This window comes from Leuresthes tenuis, unplaced genomic scaffold (assembly GCF_036924035.1).
Source record: "Leuresthes tenuis unplaced genomic scaffold, fLeuTen1.0.hap1 SCAF_18, whole genome shotgun sequence".
Lineage (NCBI taxonomy): Eukaryota > Metazoa > Chordata > Actinopteri > Atheriniformes > Atherinopsidae > Leuresthes > Leuresthes tenuis.
This window is the reverse complement of record NW_027325372.1, coordinates 19,010,722-19,029,293: the sequence shown is the minus strand read 5'-3', so window position 1 is coordinate 19,029,293 and position 18,572 is coordinate 19,010,722. Positions and strand designations below refer to the sequence as shown.

At 41.4% G+C, this 18,572-nt stretch overlaps 1 protein-coding gene across 1 annotated transcript; it reads left to right on the top strand.

Annotated features, from left to right (window-relative positions):
* The first annotated feature begins 13,838 nt into the window (after positions 1-13,838).
* zbtb8b (zinc finger and BTB domain containing 8B) lies at positions 13,839-18,378 on the top strand. Its single transcript, XM_072370665.1, has 5 exons — positions 13,839-13,949; positions 14,477-14,669; positions 15,859-16,783; positions 16,930-17,108; positions 17,694-18,378. The coding sequence occupies exons 2-5, from the start codon at positions 14,496-14,498 to the stop codon at positions 18,006-18,008; spliced, it is 1,593 nt and encodes a 530-aa protein (XP_072226766.1). The 5' UTR covers positions 13,839-13,949; positions 14,477-14,495; the 3' UTR covers positions 18,009-18,378.
* Positions 18,379-18,572: the final 194 nt, after the last annotated feature.

The following is an 18,572-nucleotide window of genomic DNA, read 5'->3' as shown; positions in this document are numbered from 1 at the left end:
AAATGATGCACATTTGAACCCATTTAACATTGCCATTAACATGAATTATCAAACACATAGCTTGATAAACTATCATCAATGCTAATTAACTACATTTAAACACTTTACCAACACTATTTTTTTTTCTTTATAATACCCTTTACGTACCCTAGTTCAAAGAATAACTATAAGAATTATTCAACCATGCAACTGCTGAATGTTTGGCTTTGTAAGATGCAATTTTGGACCCAGATTTGGCTGCATTTTTATCTGAGATCGCAACATCAACAAAAATTTAACAGAATTGAGGCATTTAAACCCGACTTGTTCCAAACTGTTTCAACCAGTCCTGTGTGAGTGCCAATGTGTGCAGAGATGAGGGCAAGCAGGGAGGGGTCAAGTGAGAAATCAGCCCAGTGAGTGTCTGAACATCTGTGCTCTTCAGCGGACAAGATAGCGCTCTCTATACTCTCGTACTCACTCACACACGCACGGCTTCTTGCAACACTTAGCGCCGGGTTCCGCTGCCACCGTGGGAAGATTGCTGGTACAGATTGCCATGGAAACATGAGACCCAGGCGCCGGTTGTTAGGAGCGATGCCTGACTGACCCAGCACTGTGTGCATATGTGTATGTGAAAGACAGAGAGGCCAAGTGGCATGCCCCCTTCCACACAATGCCCAGCTGAGTGTGTCTCTTCCTGCCTGGCAGACTGGAAGGGTGTGTTAGTTTAAACATACTACAATACATGAGTGCAAGATCTTTGTGTGGACTTTTGGAGAAAGTTAAGTGTCCTTTTTGAACAAAATTTGCTCCTGTAAGTTCCAGTGAGCTCCTGCAATTACAAACCCCATTTCCAGAAAAGTTGAGAAGTTTCTGCTAACGATAGAACATGCATAGAAAAATTATATCTGCATTCCATAAAATTGCTTGAACCTTTATTTAACAGACACAAGAACAAAAGAAAGGATTATTGGTGTTTTCACTGATCAAATGAATTGTTTTTCAAATGCATAAACAAATGTAAAACAAAAAACATCCCAGCAACTCATGGAAAAAAGGTTTGTATGAAGATGCTACCATTGTGTTCACTCAGTCTTCTTTTCAGAGAAATCTGTTTTCATTCTCGCTAAAAAAAAACCAAAACATTTCAGATGATTAGCAGCTTGTGGTAGTTGTTGTCTAATTCTCATCACTGTGATGATCCATACATTTTCACCCAGACAGATCTGGACTGTCTCTGAAGCCACAGTGTTGTAAGTCACGCAGTACAAGGTCAGGCATTCTCTTGGTGAAACAACCACTTACTTCTTGGGAGGAGACGTCACCTTGGCGGTGGCATGTGTTTCTCCGAATTTCCAAACAATGCGTCTGCATCAATGGTACTGTCACACATATGCATGTCACACATGTCATCGACACTGATACACCCCCATACCATGACAAATACTGACTTTAGTACATTTTGATAATAATGGCCTTAATGGTCTTTCTCATGTTTGGCATGTAGTTTTTTTTTTTATCAAAAGAAACTGAAACATGGACTCATCTGACCACAGAACACGTGTCCACTCTCTTTCGGCCCATCTAAGATGAGCTCTTGCCCAGAGAACTCTGTTTCCGTGACAAACTGATATATGGCTTCTTCCTGAGACTGTAGTGGAAGTTTCAGCTTGCATTTCTGGATGCAGCAGTGCACAGAAAAGTATTTGTTTTAAATTTTATAATTGATTCTCTGACAGAGTTTGAAACAAAGTGGTGAACCACAACCCGTGCTAGCATGGGAAGAATAAGTTTTTGTTGGTTGCTGCTTTTACACTCAATTATGAGCTGATTGTAGATTCGTCCAAAAAAAATACTGCTCATCTGTCTTTTCCTTTCACCCTTCTTTTTAATATAATTTTATTTCTAATTAATCAATTTATTTCTGAGTATGTTGGCCATTAGGTGTCGATGCTGAAAATAATTACCTTTCTACTTGTGTCTGGATAAAGACTCACTAATTTAGAAATGACATGTTCTTTTTTTTCGTCACATTTTTTAAAACTTCCCAGGGTTTTCTGGAAATAGATGTATATCTGTGTTTTTCCTTTTGAAACTGGAACAAACTGGCATCAAATTCAAAATGGGCATACATTAAAAAAGAAACACAAATCATATTGCCAACACTAATATGTTGCCTTTCTCCTATTTTGATTTACATAAAAATCTTTAATGTGTGTTTAAAATTCTCAAAACCTTTCGGGAAACAAAGTTGGACTAATTAAATCGATGCTTATTCGGTTGGTCAAACTTATCAAATAAACTCTAGATCTGTCTGCTTTATCTATTTATTCCATTTTTTTTTTTTGGGTTAAATCCAGCTTTTTGTCATGTCTTCTGTGTAAAGCAGTAAACTAAATTAAAACATATGCATGAGCGTGTGTTTGTAATACCCAAGTGTGAGTCATCCGTGTGGCCATCACCCGGTGGGGGGGGGGGGGGGGGGGGGGGGGGTGTTAGAGGGTCTCAGTGTGGTGGAGTGTGAGTCAGGACAAAAATAAATCCCTTTTTCTTTCCCTTCCACCCCCTCCACATATCCTTTCATTACCAATCATTCCTTGATTCAGATCTGGATCTCATTTCAGCATCAGAAAACTGGAAGAAAAAGGAGAGACTGAAAAAAGACACATCTATGAAGTCAGTCTTCAGTCTTTCAGTCTGTTGTTATTTTTATTACCGCCCTCCCGTCTTTCCTTCTCTTTAAAGATTAACTTTCCCCTCTGTATCGCAAGTGAATGAAATCACTGGTTTCCACTCGTATACGGCCGGCCACGCCTCCCAGCTGCTCCATGATGAGGCAAGTTGCATGAAAAACATGCAAGAAGTGGAAAGTAATTAAGAAGATGAATGCATAAATAAATAGATTAATTGTGAAAATGGTTCCATGGCGAGGTTGCGTGAAGAGAGGGTGATGCAGACCAACATGTGAGAGAAAGGGAGACGGAGGGGAAGCTGGCACTGGATAGTGGGATGGAATTCTGGGAGATTTCTGGCGATCTTGGTCGGCCACTTCAAGTCCTTTCCTTCCACTCCCACCAAACCACAACAAGGCGAAGTCCCTTATTGAAATTAACAAGCTCATACTTTTACAATTTGCACACACACGCACTGCTCAAGTATGAACGTGTGAACGCTCAGGGACATATACGCACACAAGGCCGTGAACTGATTCATACAAGCACACACATACGACTCACTCACACGAATGTGGACAGTGCGTACCCACAATTTATAAGGCACAAACACTCAGCTGCAATTATTGTTTCTGATGCATGACTATTGCTATTGTTTGAAAGTCTGTGAGATGGAACTGGCTTAGCAGAGTATGTGTTTGTGTCTTTTTCTCTGCATTCATGTCAAACTATATAACTGATCAGATACAGCATGGCTGACTTTGGTTATTTATCCTTTGTGGTGCAGCAACAGAGGACCCACTGTTCCTATGAAAATAAAAAGCTCCTAATAAATCATCAAACATATGATATATACAAACCTAATTTCAAGTAAAGTTGGCAAGTTTTCTAAAATCAAACAAACGCTTGAATCTTGATGGTGTTACTTTGTTTGAACCTTAATCAAAAGACACAAAGGAAATTATGTTAATTGTCTTCATTAAGAAAATTCACTGTATTTTGACTACGGCGTATGAATAAATCTATAAAGAAAATAGATAATTGAATAAAATAGATAGATAGATAGATAGACAGACAGACAGACAGACAGACAGATAGATAGATAGATAGATAGATAGATAGATAGATAGATAGATAGATAGATAGATAGATAGATAGACAGATAGATAGATAGATAGATAGATAGATAGATAGATAGATAGATAGATAGATAGATAGATAGATAGATAGATAGATAGATAGATAGATAGATAGATAGATAGATAGATAGATAGATAGATAGATAGATAGACAGACAGATAGGGATTGAAGCAAAGAGAGAAAGGTTTATAGACTACAAATAAAACTGTCTGGAATCATTCAACATTAAGTAGATTGATTATTAAGGATGGGTCGTAGGTGACCATTTTGTGCTAAACTTCACCTGAGAATCATTGAACATCCCAAAGAAATCAATCAATGCAAAATTGCAATTGAGCTCTGTTTTTCAACTTCTACAGTGATTTAAAGATTTAGTGATATCAGGAAAAACTCGACCTTCAATCCTTCAAGTGGCACTGGATGCAGAACCACCAAGCCACCATGATCAGTATGGCCACATTAAATGCCCATGTGGCATGAGTTAACCGATGTGGCCAATTATTACGATGAAAAATCACACGACATCTAGTGGTTGAGGGAACAATTGCATGTGAATTATGAAAACGGCCTCCTTGACAGTGATTCATTGTAAAAAGAATGTTTTGTTTTGTTCTGGGTTTTTTTCAGGCCAAATCATCATTTTGTTGTAACATGTTGTGTTTCTGTGTAACCAAGGCATCCAGAAAAGTGTGTCAAGCTGCGAAAAGAATGATGTTTTGGCCTTAACCCTGATCGTTTTCTAACCCTAACCAAGCAATGTTGTTGACCAAAGACAAACCAGGAAGTGACAAAAGTGTCAAAAAGTGGCACATCGTTGACTGAAGTGTGTTGGTCTTGATCTCGCAGGATGTGGAAGTGCTCATGTGAGTCGTTTTTACTTTCTGTCGTTTTTATGGGCGCAGTACACTACACACTGTAAGCTGTTTACTGTAAGCAAACTGTAAGCAAATGAGTTCATTTTCAGACAGGGGACACAGTCCACTGCTGCATCGACAGATGTAATCTTAAACTGTATTAAGCAAGGAGCAAGCCATATATCGACTCTGTGCAGGAACAGCACACAGATCTTAGAGGCATCTTTCAAACAATCCATCCATCCATCCATTTTCTATACCGTCAATCCGTCGGTCGAGTCGCGGGGGGGCTGAAGCCTATCCCAGCAGTCATTGGGCGAAAGGCGGGGTACACCCTGGACAGGTCGCCAGTCCATCACAGGGCCACATAGAGATATACGAGACAAACAACCACACATGCTCACACTCACTCCTACGGACAATTTAGAGTCCCCAAATAACCTAACATGCATGTTATTGGAGGGTAGGACGAAGCCGGAGGACCCGGAGAGAACCCTCGCATACACGGGGAGAACATGCAGACTCCACACAGAAAGGCCCCAGGTGGGGATCGAACCTAGAACCCTCTATCTTTCAAACAAATCAATGTAATTTAAAGTGCTTCACAAATGATTGACAAAACAGATTATATAAACAACAAGAAGCCCAAGTAACATGGCAGGCAAAGACTTAACCCAATATGGTCAAAGATATCATAAGTATGGGGATGGAAGTACATCAGTCACTGACACTGAGTTTTAGATTTATTTATGATTTCAATTTATGATTCATGATTAATAATGTTAATACAATGAAGATGGTCAGTAAACACGCAGAAAACCTTTTCTTTGGTGCTTGATGCAATTTAACACATTACAAATTTTGCCTTTGAAAACTTTCCAATATATCTGGGAATAGTTTTTGCACAAACTTTCCAAAACGTTTTTATCAATCCTAAAATTGCTCATTTCCAAACATTCCTGCTGTGAAGATAATGAGAGTCATTTTAATAAGATTTCCTTAAATGGGGAGATAGAAATGTCACAATTGCAGAACACACCTTTGCATCAATGCAGACATGAGCATGATTAAATAGAAATTTAAATTGATATGAAAATGATAGATTGCAGTGGTTTGGGAAACATGCCTTTTGAATTATTAGATGTCCTTGAAATATTGTCAAATGTCAGAAAACTGCATTCAGCAAATTAAATGTTTGTTTACTGTCTAGAAGCCTTGTCCCGGGGCCAAATGTGGTCAAAGAAGCTCAGTATGTTGTCCTGCTGCATACAAGTGCTACTGACATATACCCTCAACATCAGTTATTAGTAAGAGTCCATTATAATAGTCAGTCTGTGGCTGGCCGCTCAGTCACTGAGATCAAGATCGGATTGGCATGGGAACTGGCATCGGAGTGGCTTGGCACTCTCCAGGCTGTGACCCATGAGGGAATTATGTCCTCCTCAGACAAATAAGGAATGCCAGAGACCTGTGGCAGTGGCTGTCTGGTCCTCTTCACAAGTCTCGAAGAATAACCAGAATATGTGAGTCATTCCTGCAAATGCCAGGTTTCTTTGTTGCCTCTGAATTCTTGCACTGTGTTTTCTATGACCTGAACGAACTGATATGAGGTGTGAAATAAGAGCCAGATACTCACTGTTAGACACAGACAATATATATGTTTGAGGTAGTGGCTGGGTGCTGTGATCTGAGGTGTCAGGAGGGCAGGAGGGCTCCAGCCATGGGGTCATGCTGTCTGTGAAATAGCAAGAGACATAGAGGGCGAACAGAAATAGAGAGAGAGGTCTGCCTCTTCACCCCCCTCTACGCAAAGATAAATAAAGAGGCTAAAAGCTGAGGAGAAGAAGCAGAAAGGCGCTTTTGTGGCTTCCGAGTGGGGTCCCTTTCATGGCGGTTCCCACAGCACTGGGCCTGTGATGACATTCACCATGTTTCACACACACGCTGATGGGCCCTGTGACTGCGGTGACTTTCGCTGGTGCCGGGCCCCAGACAGGACGGCGAGGGCCCCGAGAGCCACAGGCAGCTATTGTGCTGTCGCCGCGGAAACCAGCCTCTTTATGTCAGACATGTTTTTCTGTTTGTTTTCTTTTTTATCTCTTTAATGTGGGCAAGGGGGGAATGTTTCCCCTCTCATGTGCCCCCTCCCCAACACTGCTCTGCGTTATTTCGCCCCAGTACCCATCTTCCTTCTCCTCCCACCAATCCAACCAGATTTGTTTCTCCACTTCACCTCCCCTTCCTCCCTCATGTTGCCTCCCCCCCGTTTTCCCCCTGGAGATCGTCATTTGTAAAGCTCTTTGCTTAGACAGCCCGTATCTTTGTCGTGGTGTTGCGGCCTCCCTCTCACTCAGCTCCTTTTTATCTATACTTCATGAGGTTTTGGCACAAACTGGGCCTTTTTCTTCCTGTGCAGAAAAGAAAAAAAAATGTGCACAGCTCCAAAACAACAAAACATCTCCCCAAAAGAATTCTGCCTTTCCCACGCTAAGCCAATTTTCTTCATAAGATTAAACAAACGTACCAATAACAAAATGAAAGAAAGTAGGAGAAGGGGGTGAGGGTGGGCGGTTGTCTAAAAAAAAAAGAAAGAAAGAACAAAAAAAAAGAAAGAAAAAAATCTGGATATAATTTGGGTCTCGGGAAAAGCTAACAGAGGATGCCCCAAAGTCCTTCAATGAGAAAAACAAACCTGAAAAAGCTAACTGTTGCTATTTTTAAGTACTTGAAGAATGCAGTTTGGTGCCATGACTCAAAGGCACGCTGGCTCTCCTCCGTAATCAGTCCATTCTGACTGCGCTCCTCTGCCACATCACACACAGGATGCAATCTTTTATGAGCCACAGAGCAAGTGACGGGGAAAGTGAAAAAAAAAAGAAAAAAAAGAAGTTCAAGGCTAATCCGCTCTGCCCCCTCCCCAACACACGCATGCGACTCTGCCTGATTTGATGAGTTGGGGATTTGAGACTAATATCAAGCACTGTAAAATGAATGTTAATTAGGATTTTCTTTACTTGGAAACTAGCTATCATTTAAGTTTATAGCATCTTACATCCTCCACAGCTCTCACTTTTTGTCTTCCAAAGAAGAAGCGTTCAGTGTGGAAAATGCAGTTCTAAACTTTACATCAGGGCTGTGTTCAAAACAGTAAACGTGGGCAGTTATCCCATGCGTGTGCATGAAGTTTTTAAATTTGGACAAATTAGAGTCATAAACCCTCAGAAGATGCTACTCCATCCCCATTCCTCTCTCCTTTGGAGGCCCGAGACTGCAGCTCTCTGACAGCCTCTCGCTTTCCCAAATCCCTCATATAACTTTACACCTCAGATTACGGCATTATCAGGGAAGGCATCCTGCCGACACCTTGTTCCGACAGCAGCTCTAAAGAGCAACCATAAGCCCTTAAAAAACCTGCTCAAAAACTTGCCACCAGCGCACTGCCGGCTCATTTCTAGTGGTCCTAGAGGAGGATTATGGTGAGTGTGTTTGAAACGGAAGGGAGACTTTGATGAGTGAAGGATGTATTGAGTGTGTTTTTATTTGATTTGATTTTTTTTTTTGTTTGACTAACACTAAATTACTGAAGAAGATTAAAGATACAGATTAAAACATCATGGAAAAATGACCCTTTAAATTACTCTTCACAGCCGCTACCAAATCTTTCTTAACAGAGGCAGCCACACCCCTGATGAGCTCAAGTTCCTCAACACAGTCACAGTTCAAATTCCCTTTTACGAATGGATTACAAACAAGATGTTGTTTCACACTATTCAGTAGTCATTAATAGATATTTTACATACAGTTTCCACAGCCTGAGAAGCAGCATGTTCTATTCATTATGATAGATTTTCCAATGTACTCATTGCCACGGTTGCAAAATATTTTTATTTGGCAACATATCACCCACAAAATATAAAATAAATAAAAATTATAATTGCAACTCCCCCACTGAAATATCTTTATCCTTATGGTATAAATATGTGTGCAGTCATGTGAGTTTTCAAACACTTAGTTTCAGATTTGGTGTTGAAGGCTCGATGTGTAACATTCAGAAAACCCTTTTTTATGAATGACGTGGGTGACATTGAGTGAACAAGGGAGTGTCGTGGGTACCAGACCAGCAACAAGACATACCAATACTTTAGCCAGTATTTTCTCTTTACTTTGTTGCCAACAAAAGAAAGGAAAAAAGATCACATCCACACAGCATTGTTTACAAAAGATGTCTACACAAAAAGAACAAGTTCCACAGCACTGGACAGGGTACAAGTGATATATATTTGCATCATTATTGCCCAAACCTGTTGAATTGACAGTCCAAAGGCATTTGCTGTCACTCACCTGCTAAATGGTTCTGTGTGTAGTTCTGTGAGGGCGCTGCCAGCAGTCTTCCTCTCAGTGTTCCACTCGTTTGTTTTATATAGTTTCCCTTTGGGATTTTTTTCGTTTTGTTTAATTTTTTTAAAGACCACTGACAAAAGTGCTGTTCTGTGCAGCAAACAGTCACATCTGAAACCAACAGCAGTGTTGACTGGTTCTGTGGTGGCTCATGTGGCAGTAAACACCAAAGCACATTCTGATGCCATCGATTTCCAATAAAATCAGAGAGTAACCGTAGAGAGTGTGTGCAGAGATGTAAGAAGTTGCAGTTGTTTAAAGGCTTAATAAACCTCAGGCTCCACTGTCACTCTATTCCCCCTTTTCTTTCTGTCTTTGATTTTCAGAGGCTAATTTTCAGAACTGTTGCTCAGACGACCAGCTTTTTCTGATGTTTTTTTTTTCCTTCTCATTATTAAATCCCTGTAAATTTTCACACAATTATTGTCGCCTTATTTGCCCTTTTATTGTCATTATTAACACCAAGGTTTAAATATATATATTTTACATGAAAAATTAAAACAGATGGAAATGTCTTTCTCCATGGTTGCAACTAGATTGCTAGCTAAGAGTAAATGTAAACTTTAAGCAATCATTTTATGCTAAATGAATAAAATCGAATAAATCCTGCGTCATTACTTTCAACCTGGTGGGGCTTTTTTGTAACATTCCTATGTGAAAATTGTTAGCAAATCCAGCTTCTCATTACAGCTCTGAAGCTAAACAAAACAACCTTTAGCTGCATGGAGGAGAGACACTGGGTGACAATTCTGGGTGAGCCTAAATCGTAAAGGGATTAAACACCCTCTAACAATTAGTCAGTTGACTTTAACTTTAACTCTATCAAATTTGATTAAAAAGAAGTGAATTGTAAGACACTCTACATGCATATTAATCATTGTTTTGCTAAAAAAAAGACTCTTGAGTGTTTGTCAGCCTAATAATGTCAAACTCAAAACCATGCTGTTACAAAGCTTGACTCATGTCGCAGAGATATATAGATGCAACAAACGCTAAAACTTTTTCAGACTCAGAAAGTCGTGCATACTGGCCCAACGAGAGGCAAACCTGCACACTGAGCTATTTCTATACACTCGACGTGTACAAACACATGCTGTCTTTCTCAGACATGAGAACTTGTTTGAGGTCAAAGCTTGAGGAGCTCACTGTATATAGTACAGGAGGCTTTGATCTTTGGACTTGGCTGTGGCAAAGACATCTAACCAGCGCTGAGGCCCCACGTTACCGGAAGCTTGTGGTCTAGTATGGTTCCATTTGCCACTCTGTTCTGGGGCTAAATATACAATAATAAAAAGGCTTGCAAATTTATTTCAGACTCATACATTTCCTCTCCAGTGAGAGAAGAAAGGACCAAGAAAGAGACAGATGTCTCCAGAGTACCCAGGAACATTAAGTGATAATTACAGAGAGATAGAGACGAGGTTTCCCCCTCTTGCTTTTCTCTTCCTCTTCCTCTGCCACCACAGAGTGGCGTCTCGAAGCTAAAGAGGGGCGCCCACTGTATTAGACGTCCAATGACTGGCTATGATTGCATTGTCTGATCCCATGAGGGATAAAAGGACAGCAACACACTTACCACATGCCTGCATTTCATTGCTCAATGATCACTGCCTCCTTAGAAGTCAAAACATGGCCTTCTTTGAAAACTTCTTTACACATGAAGCCATACAAAAAAAATGTGATTCAAATTCAAACATTGTTTTTTTAAAAATCTTTTTCAAGTTTTCTCAGACACACATGCACGTACACGCATATATACACTCATACTCCACTATGTACTCGACTTCCCCACCAGTCCACCGCACTCCTCTGAAAGCTCTTTGATCCTCGATCGAGGGTCCTCTCCGCGGTGCCTGTGTCTGAATTCCAGAGATTCTGGGATAATTCAAACGTTTCACGGCACATACTTGGTCCCCCCAGGAGACAGTGGCGGAGATGGAAAATGCCACCATGGTCCCCGGCTCACTCTCCCTCCATTGTCTCTACTCTTTAATCAGGCCCTCTCTGTGGCTCGCGCTGCCACCGTGGTGTGTTGTCTCAGCCTGGGAAAATGCCGGCCTAAGTGGCTGTTATGTGCTGAGGCGTAGACCACAGGGACTCAGAGGGGTGCTGCTGGAGCCCTCTGTGCCAGCCGTTGGTCTCAGAGTGGCTAACACGCACAATGAGTGAGGTTCCGAGTTTGGATGAAACCTTACATAACAGCGATCGCTACATCTATTTACTTTTTGTCTGGCCTTCCATCAGTAAATCATACGCCATCATAATCACAGGCATGAGCCATAACCCAATAATAAATCATCAGTGTTATTTGTTCCTTAGGGGCTGCTGGGTGTAAACCAGCATTTAACTGTCACAGAGACATGGCAGTATTGTAGGAACTTCAGTGTGACTGCTTGGGTGTGAAAGGTCTGTAGAGAGGGAGTTTCCTGCCATGAAGTCAACAAATGACCAAAACAAAGGCCTTGTGTTTCCCCAAGTCACGGCGAGGAGAACTACCTCAGAGTTCAACCCAATTCTGTTTTGGGACGGACTCGTGTTAGGGCTGGGCAGCTGGGTCAACCGCCATCTGGCCATGCATTCAGCCGGACACAACGCTTCCATCAGGTCAAGTTTACAAGGATTGAGCGAAGCCCTCCTCTTTTATAATAGTTTATATTTACTGCTTATCAGCATGAATAGAGTTTTTTATGAGGTGCCATAAATTTCATTTTCCAAAAGAGAGTGAGTGCGGAGGCGCATGTACGCCTATCCTGTGGTTTCTCTGGGCCAACACGAAGCCTTTGTGTTTGGCCCGTTTGCCATGGGAAAATATCTGAAACAAATAAGTTGCCTGGTCGGCACCCATCAGTGTAAAAACACTTCTAAGGACTGTGGATTGTGCTGAGAGGGTGTGGTGCAGTTCTGAAGGAACTACTTGTTTACTTTTTGCTGTGTCTGAAAATAAAAAAGGGAACTATTTTTTCCCCAGAATGGAAGGCAAATAAACAAGTATTCTTGAGCAGACAATATGGGCAGGCGCAAGCCGCCTGCGGTTGCACAGCGGCATGCTGGACTGGGTATGAGAAGGGGGGTGACACTTGGAGGATCTTCCCTAAAACATCATCACCATCATCATCACTGTCATTATAGATATCAATGAGTTAAAGCAGAAGGGAAAAAGAGGCACGGAATATCCCATCTGGGTACATTCTGGGCTGCATGCATAAAAGTTATTTTTATTCTTTTTAATGCTCCTAAAGCTTATAAAGCCACAACATATCAGGAATATTAATTTTGGTGCCAGAAATTACTATGTACTTGAAAATAAACTTTTTCCGGGAGTTTTTCAAGGCAAGTGGCACAATTTCAGCAACACCTCAAGAGCAAATTGTTTCCTTTTTTTTTTCTTATTGACACATCTCATAGGTATCTATAGGTATCTATTTTATAATCAACATTCAATCAACAAGTCTACGAAGGACATTTGTAGAACCAAGATAGACATGCACGCTCACACTAACACCTAGGATCTGTTTCACCAATTAACCCAACATGCATGTTTTGGGCCTGAGTACCTGGAAGGAACACACACGTACAAAAAGGCCCCAGCCAAGACTGAAACTGGTAACCATCTTGCTGTGATCACCTCTTTATGCAGCGGCACTCATCTGTTTTAGTATCACTTGTAAATGTTTGGGTACTGAGGACACAATTTGCTGACTGAGGACCAAAATATCACATCCTTTCAGTCAGATTTTGGCCGTGTCTCCTGTGTACAGAGATGTCTGCAGATTGTCAACGTCTTTTAATGATAATTAGTAGCATACTGCTCCCTCCAAAAGTGCAATTTTGTCCAAATTATGTTTAGATTTTATAGCACAACTTTGATTTATCTTTATATTTATTAACATACAATGTAGTCAGAAAATGCAAAAACCTTTTTCTGTAAATAACAACGCAAGTCAACATCGAGATCAGTTTTGTTGACATCAAATGTTCGAGTCCTCAAAATAGCAGCCTTTGGCTTTCATCACAGCTCTGCAAACTCTGCCCAACCTAGCAGTGACTTTCTCAGAGTAGTTTGCTGCCAACTCTCCCCATGCAGTTTGAAAGCATTTTCAGAGCTGCTGTGCATTTGCTGGCCACATGGTTCGAAGTCTTCAGACAAGCTGATTCCCAATCCAAGTTCTATTGGGGCTGAGGTCGGGTAATTGATTGTTGGCACGCCATTATTCTCTTTTTCCTAACAGATCTTTTTAGTACAGCTTAGGGGTTCTTGCTGCGCACAAAGTTTAGACATGTCAAATGAGTTCAAGGTATAGCAGGGTGCAGGATAGAGTGACCCTTTGTCTTTGTTGAATATGCCTTTTATTCATACCTTGGGTCTTTACTATTGTGATCTATCTCAAGCTGACCTGTTTGTCCATAAAACTCCTTCAGTCATCTTCAGCTTTATGGTCCTTGGGCTACTCCAGCCTCTTCCTCTAGTTTTTGGGGGCATTATATTTTTTTTATAATTTATGAACCTTTCTTTATCAACCTAATTAGTATTACTAACTGATAAGTGTTTTTCTTTCTTTCTTTCTTTTTTAAAGAATAACACATTTTTTCCAGTCACGACTTTCAATCAATGACACGGTGTAAATAATTTCCAAACAATTCATTTCTGTTATTGTTTACTTGTGTGTTCAAACGTTTTCCAAAACAGTTTGTACCACGATTTGTGTCCTCACCACAAGGCCCACAAAACCACGCTCGCAGGCTTCTCCTCCGTCGGCCACTGATTGGATGAATAAAAAACGTCACTGTTTAGTGAAAGCGGAAGTTTTTGACTGTTGTAGAGATGAGACAATGAGCATTGCTAAACTCTGTCTTGTCTTCCGTTCAGGGTAAAGGATTTGTCTGGGTCCGCGTAATTACACAGGTGAGTTCTAATTAAACGCACATGTCATAGACTGTTAGAATGATAGTAAAGCATAGTTTGTCTTATATGCTTGGTGTTTCGACTGGTAAGGAATTAGCAGCTAGCTACATAGCGCTAGCAATTCTCGCTAGCTTGTAGGGAAACAGCAGAGCGAAACCATTTCCGTTTCACTTGTCTGTTTGGGTTAATGTTTTTGTGTAAAATCCTAAACATTTTTATTGTTTCTTTAAATATTAAACGTCGCCAGAACTTAACAGCTAAATCAAACTAGCATTAGCTGACTTTATTCGTCGGAGTATTCCCTCTAAACCATTTTCATTTGGAATTATAGCGGTGATATATGGCTGTTTAAATACAGTGAAGCTTCAAACGTGAGAGAGTCAAGCTTCGGATTCATGTGGGATTTATAACCGGAAATGTAATGTCAAGACATTTCAAATAAGATAGTAGCCCAAGACGTCCAGAATCAGACATTTTTAGTTTTTTCCTAATAAGTCCCTTATCTGTCTGTTTCCTTCTCCTGACAGAGCCAAGTGAGGTGTAAACATGGAGGTGCCGTGTTATCTGCCCAAACTGCTGTTTGAGCTCAATGAGCAGCGGAAGCGGGACTTCTTTTGTGATTGCAGTATCCTTGTGGAAGGCCGTGTATTCAAAGCCCATCGCAATGTTTTGTTTGCTGGAAGCGGCTATTTTCGAGCTCTTCTGGTTCACTACCTGCAGGTGAGGATGTCGGCCCTTCCCATGTGTTTATTTTCAATTCCTATGAGAGGTGGGCAAGCCTTGTGGCATCTTAAAGGCAATTTTAAGTGTGCAATGACTTTCCAAATCCAGATTGGTTCAGACGTTAATTTTTGAGCCATGGTCTGGGAATGAGGGGGTGGGGGTGGGGGGTAGTGGCAGGAGAGATGTAGGCACTATTCCTTATTCACACAGTCGTTAATGTAAAATAATAATAAATAAATAATGTTATTCTGGTGCATTTATAGTTGATTTTTTTCCCCTGAACAATGTTTGTACATCACAGCTTTTCCCAGACTTGCTGATGCTAAAGTTAAGGATGTGGAGACCAACCAGATAAATTAAAACTTTAAGTGCTAAGTTTGCTGAATATATTGACATTCACCGAACAGAATCTGCAGCTAGTTTCAAAAAAGGGTTGGACTGTTTTAATATTACCTGTTGTCCTGTGAGAGAGATCCTGAGACAGCTTTGAAAATGACTCGTCAGCTTTTGGAAACAGCCTTATCAGACAGCCTTTTGTAACTTGGCTGGTGATATTAAGACATTGATTTGAAGGGGAAAATGAGACAAATTGTGAGGATAAAATTTTTCACTGCATTGTGGTCCTCTGCAGAAATTCAGAATACTCCAGGTTCAAAGATAAATTGGAACATCTGTTTAAAGTAGGGTGACCAGGTGTCCTGCTTTGTGCGGAACTGTCACGCACTTTCAATACTTTTCACATGTCCCACAAATTGAGATGTTGAACTGTGGAATAGTATGAAAGCTCCATGCTTACTATATTTTCTTATGTGAGAGAACTTGGGAAAGTTGTATTTAAATAAGATATATTTGTTTATTTGCAGTCTGCTATGTGCCACTGAATCAACTAGATGGCAAAGCATCGTAATGTTACAAGTTAAGGGGCAGAATAGAGATATTTATTTTTTTAAAGTTATTTTAGACTACCTCGATGCATTGATTTCCCACATTGTCCCACACATAGTCTTTGTCCCACATCTGGTGAATTGGTGTCTGGTCACCCTAGTTTAAAGTGATGAGACTTCTGAGTTAGGCTAAAAAGGAAAACAGGGTTTGGCTCACCGTGTGGTTCTATGAACTGTGCGACTTTACTTTCATGTAAATGTTGTGTGAGATAGTCTGGAACTCTTGAATCCATCTCTTCCAGGACAACGGACAGCGGTACAGCACAGCATCCTTGGACATCGTCACAGCTGATGCCTTCTCTATCATCCTGGACTTTCTCTACTCTGGCCGCTTGGCCCTGAACAGGAACAATGTGATTGAGGTGATGTCAGCTGCCAGCTACCTACAGATGACTGATCTGGTGAACTTCTGTAAAGATTACATCCACTCATCTTTGGAGATTTGCAACAAGGAGAAGGAGAGGAACACTGACAAAGAGAACCAGACGGAGGACGGCGCAATAGGTCCTGCAGACAGCGGCACTCCTGCTGCTACAATCTCCAGTGGCGCAGGGGTTGCAGAGACACATTCACAGGCCACAGAGGTAGATAGAGGATCGGGCTTAGGTCAAGAATCAACGACCTCAGTTAGGACCCCCCTGACTATTGAGGTCACAACACCACCGAGCTCCAGCAGGGACATGGACAGTGCCTACTCTTCCAGAGAGGGTTTCTCATCGGGGAGTGAAGGACAGAAAGGGCATATGGATCAGACTAACCTCTCATCGTCCTCATCTTCTGCTTTGACTCCAGAGTTGGTGAACCCTAAGATTGAATATGACCCCGATGAGGAGCTTATGGAATCCTCTGAAACCAAAGGCCTTGCATCATATCCTGGGCCTTCTTTGCATAATACACATCATAGTCGGTTACTTCCCCCAAGTCCCTCCCCCTCCAATGAGCGCTCCCATTCAGGATACAGCCCTTCCTTTAATGCCAGGCAGCTTATGGAGTTGTTGGCCAGAGGTGAAGGTCCGAGAGGCCCCAGTCCTCTGGGAGACAGAGTAGGTCCACGCTTTAGCCAAGGAATAGGAAGCAATGCAGGAGGAAGCAGAATGGATGAAAGTTTAGGGTTTGTGGGTTCATCTATCATGGAGATCCAGACTGATTGGCTTGGAGAAGACACAGGTAACTGCGAGGATCAGTCTGACCCGATCAAATAAATGGGTTAGGATAGCATTTTACACCTCTTCTAAGCAAAGGGTACATTCAATAAATTCTCAAGCAAAGGACTGAAGTAGATTTGAATTGAAGTTGTCTTTCTCCCCCTGCAGGTGATGGCTTGGTAGTGCCAGTGAAACTCCACAAGTGCCCTTTCTGCCCATACACCGCCAAGCAGAAGGGGATCATGAAGAGACACATACGTTGCCACACAGGAGAGAGGCCCTTCCCCTGTCCCATGTGTGGCAAGAGGTTCACACGACAGGAGCACCTTCGCACTCACGCCCTCAGTGTAAGAGCTTTGAGAATATTGCCCCGTGTAATTAGGTTTTTATTTATCTGCCTCTATGTCAAAGCCGAGTTCAGATACTGATAATGGATTTATCAAATTACCAGATGGCATCTTGCATAGTTTTTTTTGCCTCTTTGTCAAGCTTTTTGGTCAGTAATTATCACGTCAGGTAATGTCAGCACAGATTGATTTGAGAGATCTTTAAACATGGGGATGGGTGTTTTAAAGTGTTGGTATGGTGATAATTACAGTCGCAGTCTTTGCACTCTACAGATTGATTGCTACATTTTGACTTAGTTCCTGATAATTGGCTTCTCCATAATACTTAAGAACAATAGAATTGTTGACTCAAGCCCACTTTAAGCCATTAACTGCGAGCGGTTACTTGTAAACTGTAATTACCCATCTCATTGTTTAAATGTGTGCTGTTTGTTTTTTCCTCTTAGCATTTTGTGTTCAGTGAAGGAAGTAAACGGAGTGCAGTAAATCTTTTGGCCCCTTTGTTGTTTTTCCATCCGTATTTATGCGAAAGTTGGCAACTGCCCATCGGAATAATTTTCATGATCATTGTGTTGACAACCACAGGTCCACAGACACTACTGGCCAGTATCATGCAAGAGCTGCAGGCGAACCTTCACTGGATCGGGTGTTTCACCAGGACTCAGACGCTTCGGGATCTGCGACAGCTGCAACTGTGTGACCACCACTCACGATGAATCTGCCCCAGTTCACCCCTCCAGCCAGCCAGAGCCGATGGAGCGCGCGGACGGGGGCACAGATTGGTCCAGTTTTATGGACGATGTGGATGAGGTCGAGGTTGGCAGGGTGGAGGACTTGGTGGAGAAACAGATGCTTGAAAGACAGCTGGCTGTCTGCAGTGATGTAGGTCACACTATGTGAATTTCCAGGCCATTGAAAACCTTCCCATGAACTCTAGCCACACTGTTACTGTTGTTGAACAATTACTTTAATATGATTTATTTATTGACACCGTTGTATCTACAATATCCAGTCTTTAGACTCTTCTAGATAATGTGCTCCAGTGATTTGCCTAGCAGGAAACTAGTTTAGTATTTCTGACTCAGAAGTGGTCTTAAAATTTCCCAAACATTAAACTGGAAAAGTTAATGAAAACAACATATCTCTGTAAGATGTTTGGTTGTTTGTTATTTTTCCATTAAAATGACAGTTTGTACAAAAAATGAAAGCTTTGTGGTTTAAAGTTTGGCCACTGGGGGTTTTGCTGCAATAAAAGTATTGTGTTATTGTGGAGCTCTCATCTTTTTATCTTTTTTATTTTTATAATGGTCTTGGACTCCAATATAGTCATGAGTGAACATTTGGGTTGAAGTTAATTTCCCCAGACGCATGTCTCCTCAGCTTCAGATCCCCACCTCGCCTGCTTTTTTTCTTCTACACCAACAGCTGCACCTCTGTCACACTCCTCAAGTTTGCAGATGACGC

What these genes read in the sequence shown, in the direction of transcription:
- zbtb8b (XM_072370665.1), top strand. Translation starts at nt 14,496, where the DNA reads ATGGAGGTGCCGTGTTATCTGCCCAAACTGCTGTTTGAGCTCAATGAG. An exon ending in TTGGCTTGGAGAAGACACAG is followed by an intron (nt 16,784 to 16,929) that starts GTAACTGCGAGG and finishes CTCCCCCTGCAG; the next exon opens with GTGATGGCTTGGTAGTGCCA. An exon ending in TTCGCACTCACGCCCTCAGT is followed by an intron (nt 17,109 to 17,693) that starts GTAAGAGCTTTG and finishes TGACAACCACAG; the next exon opens with GTCCACAGACACTACTGGCC.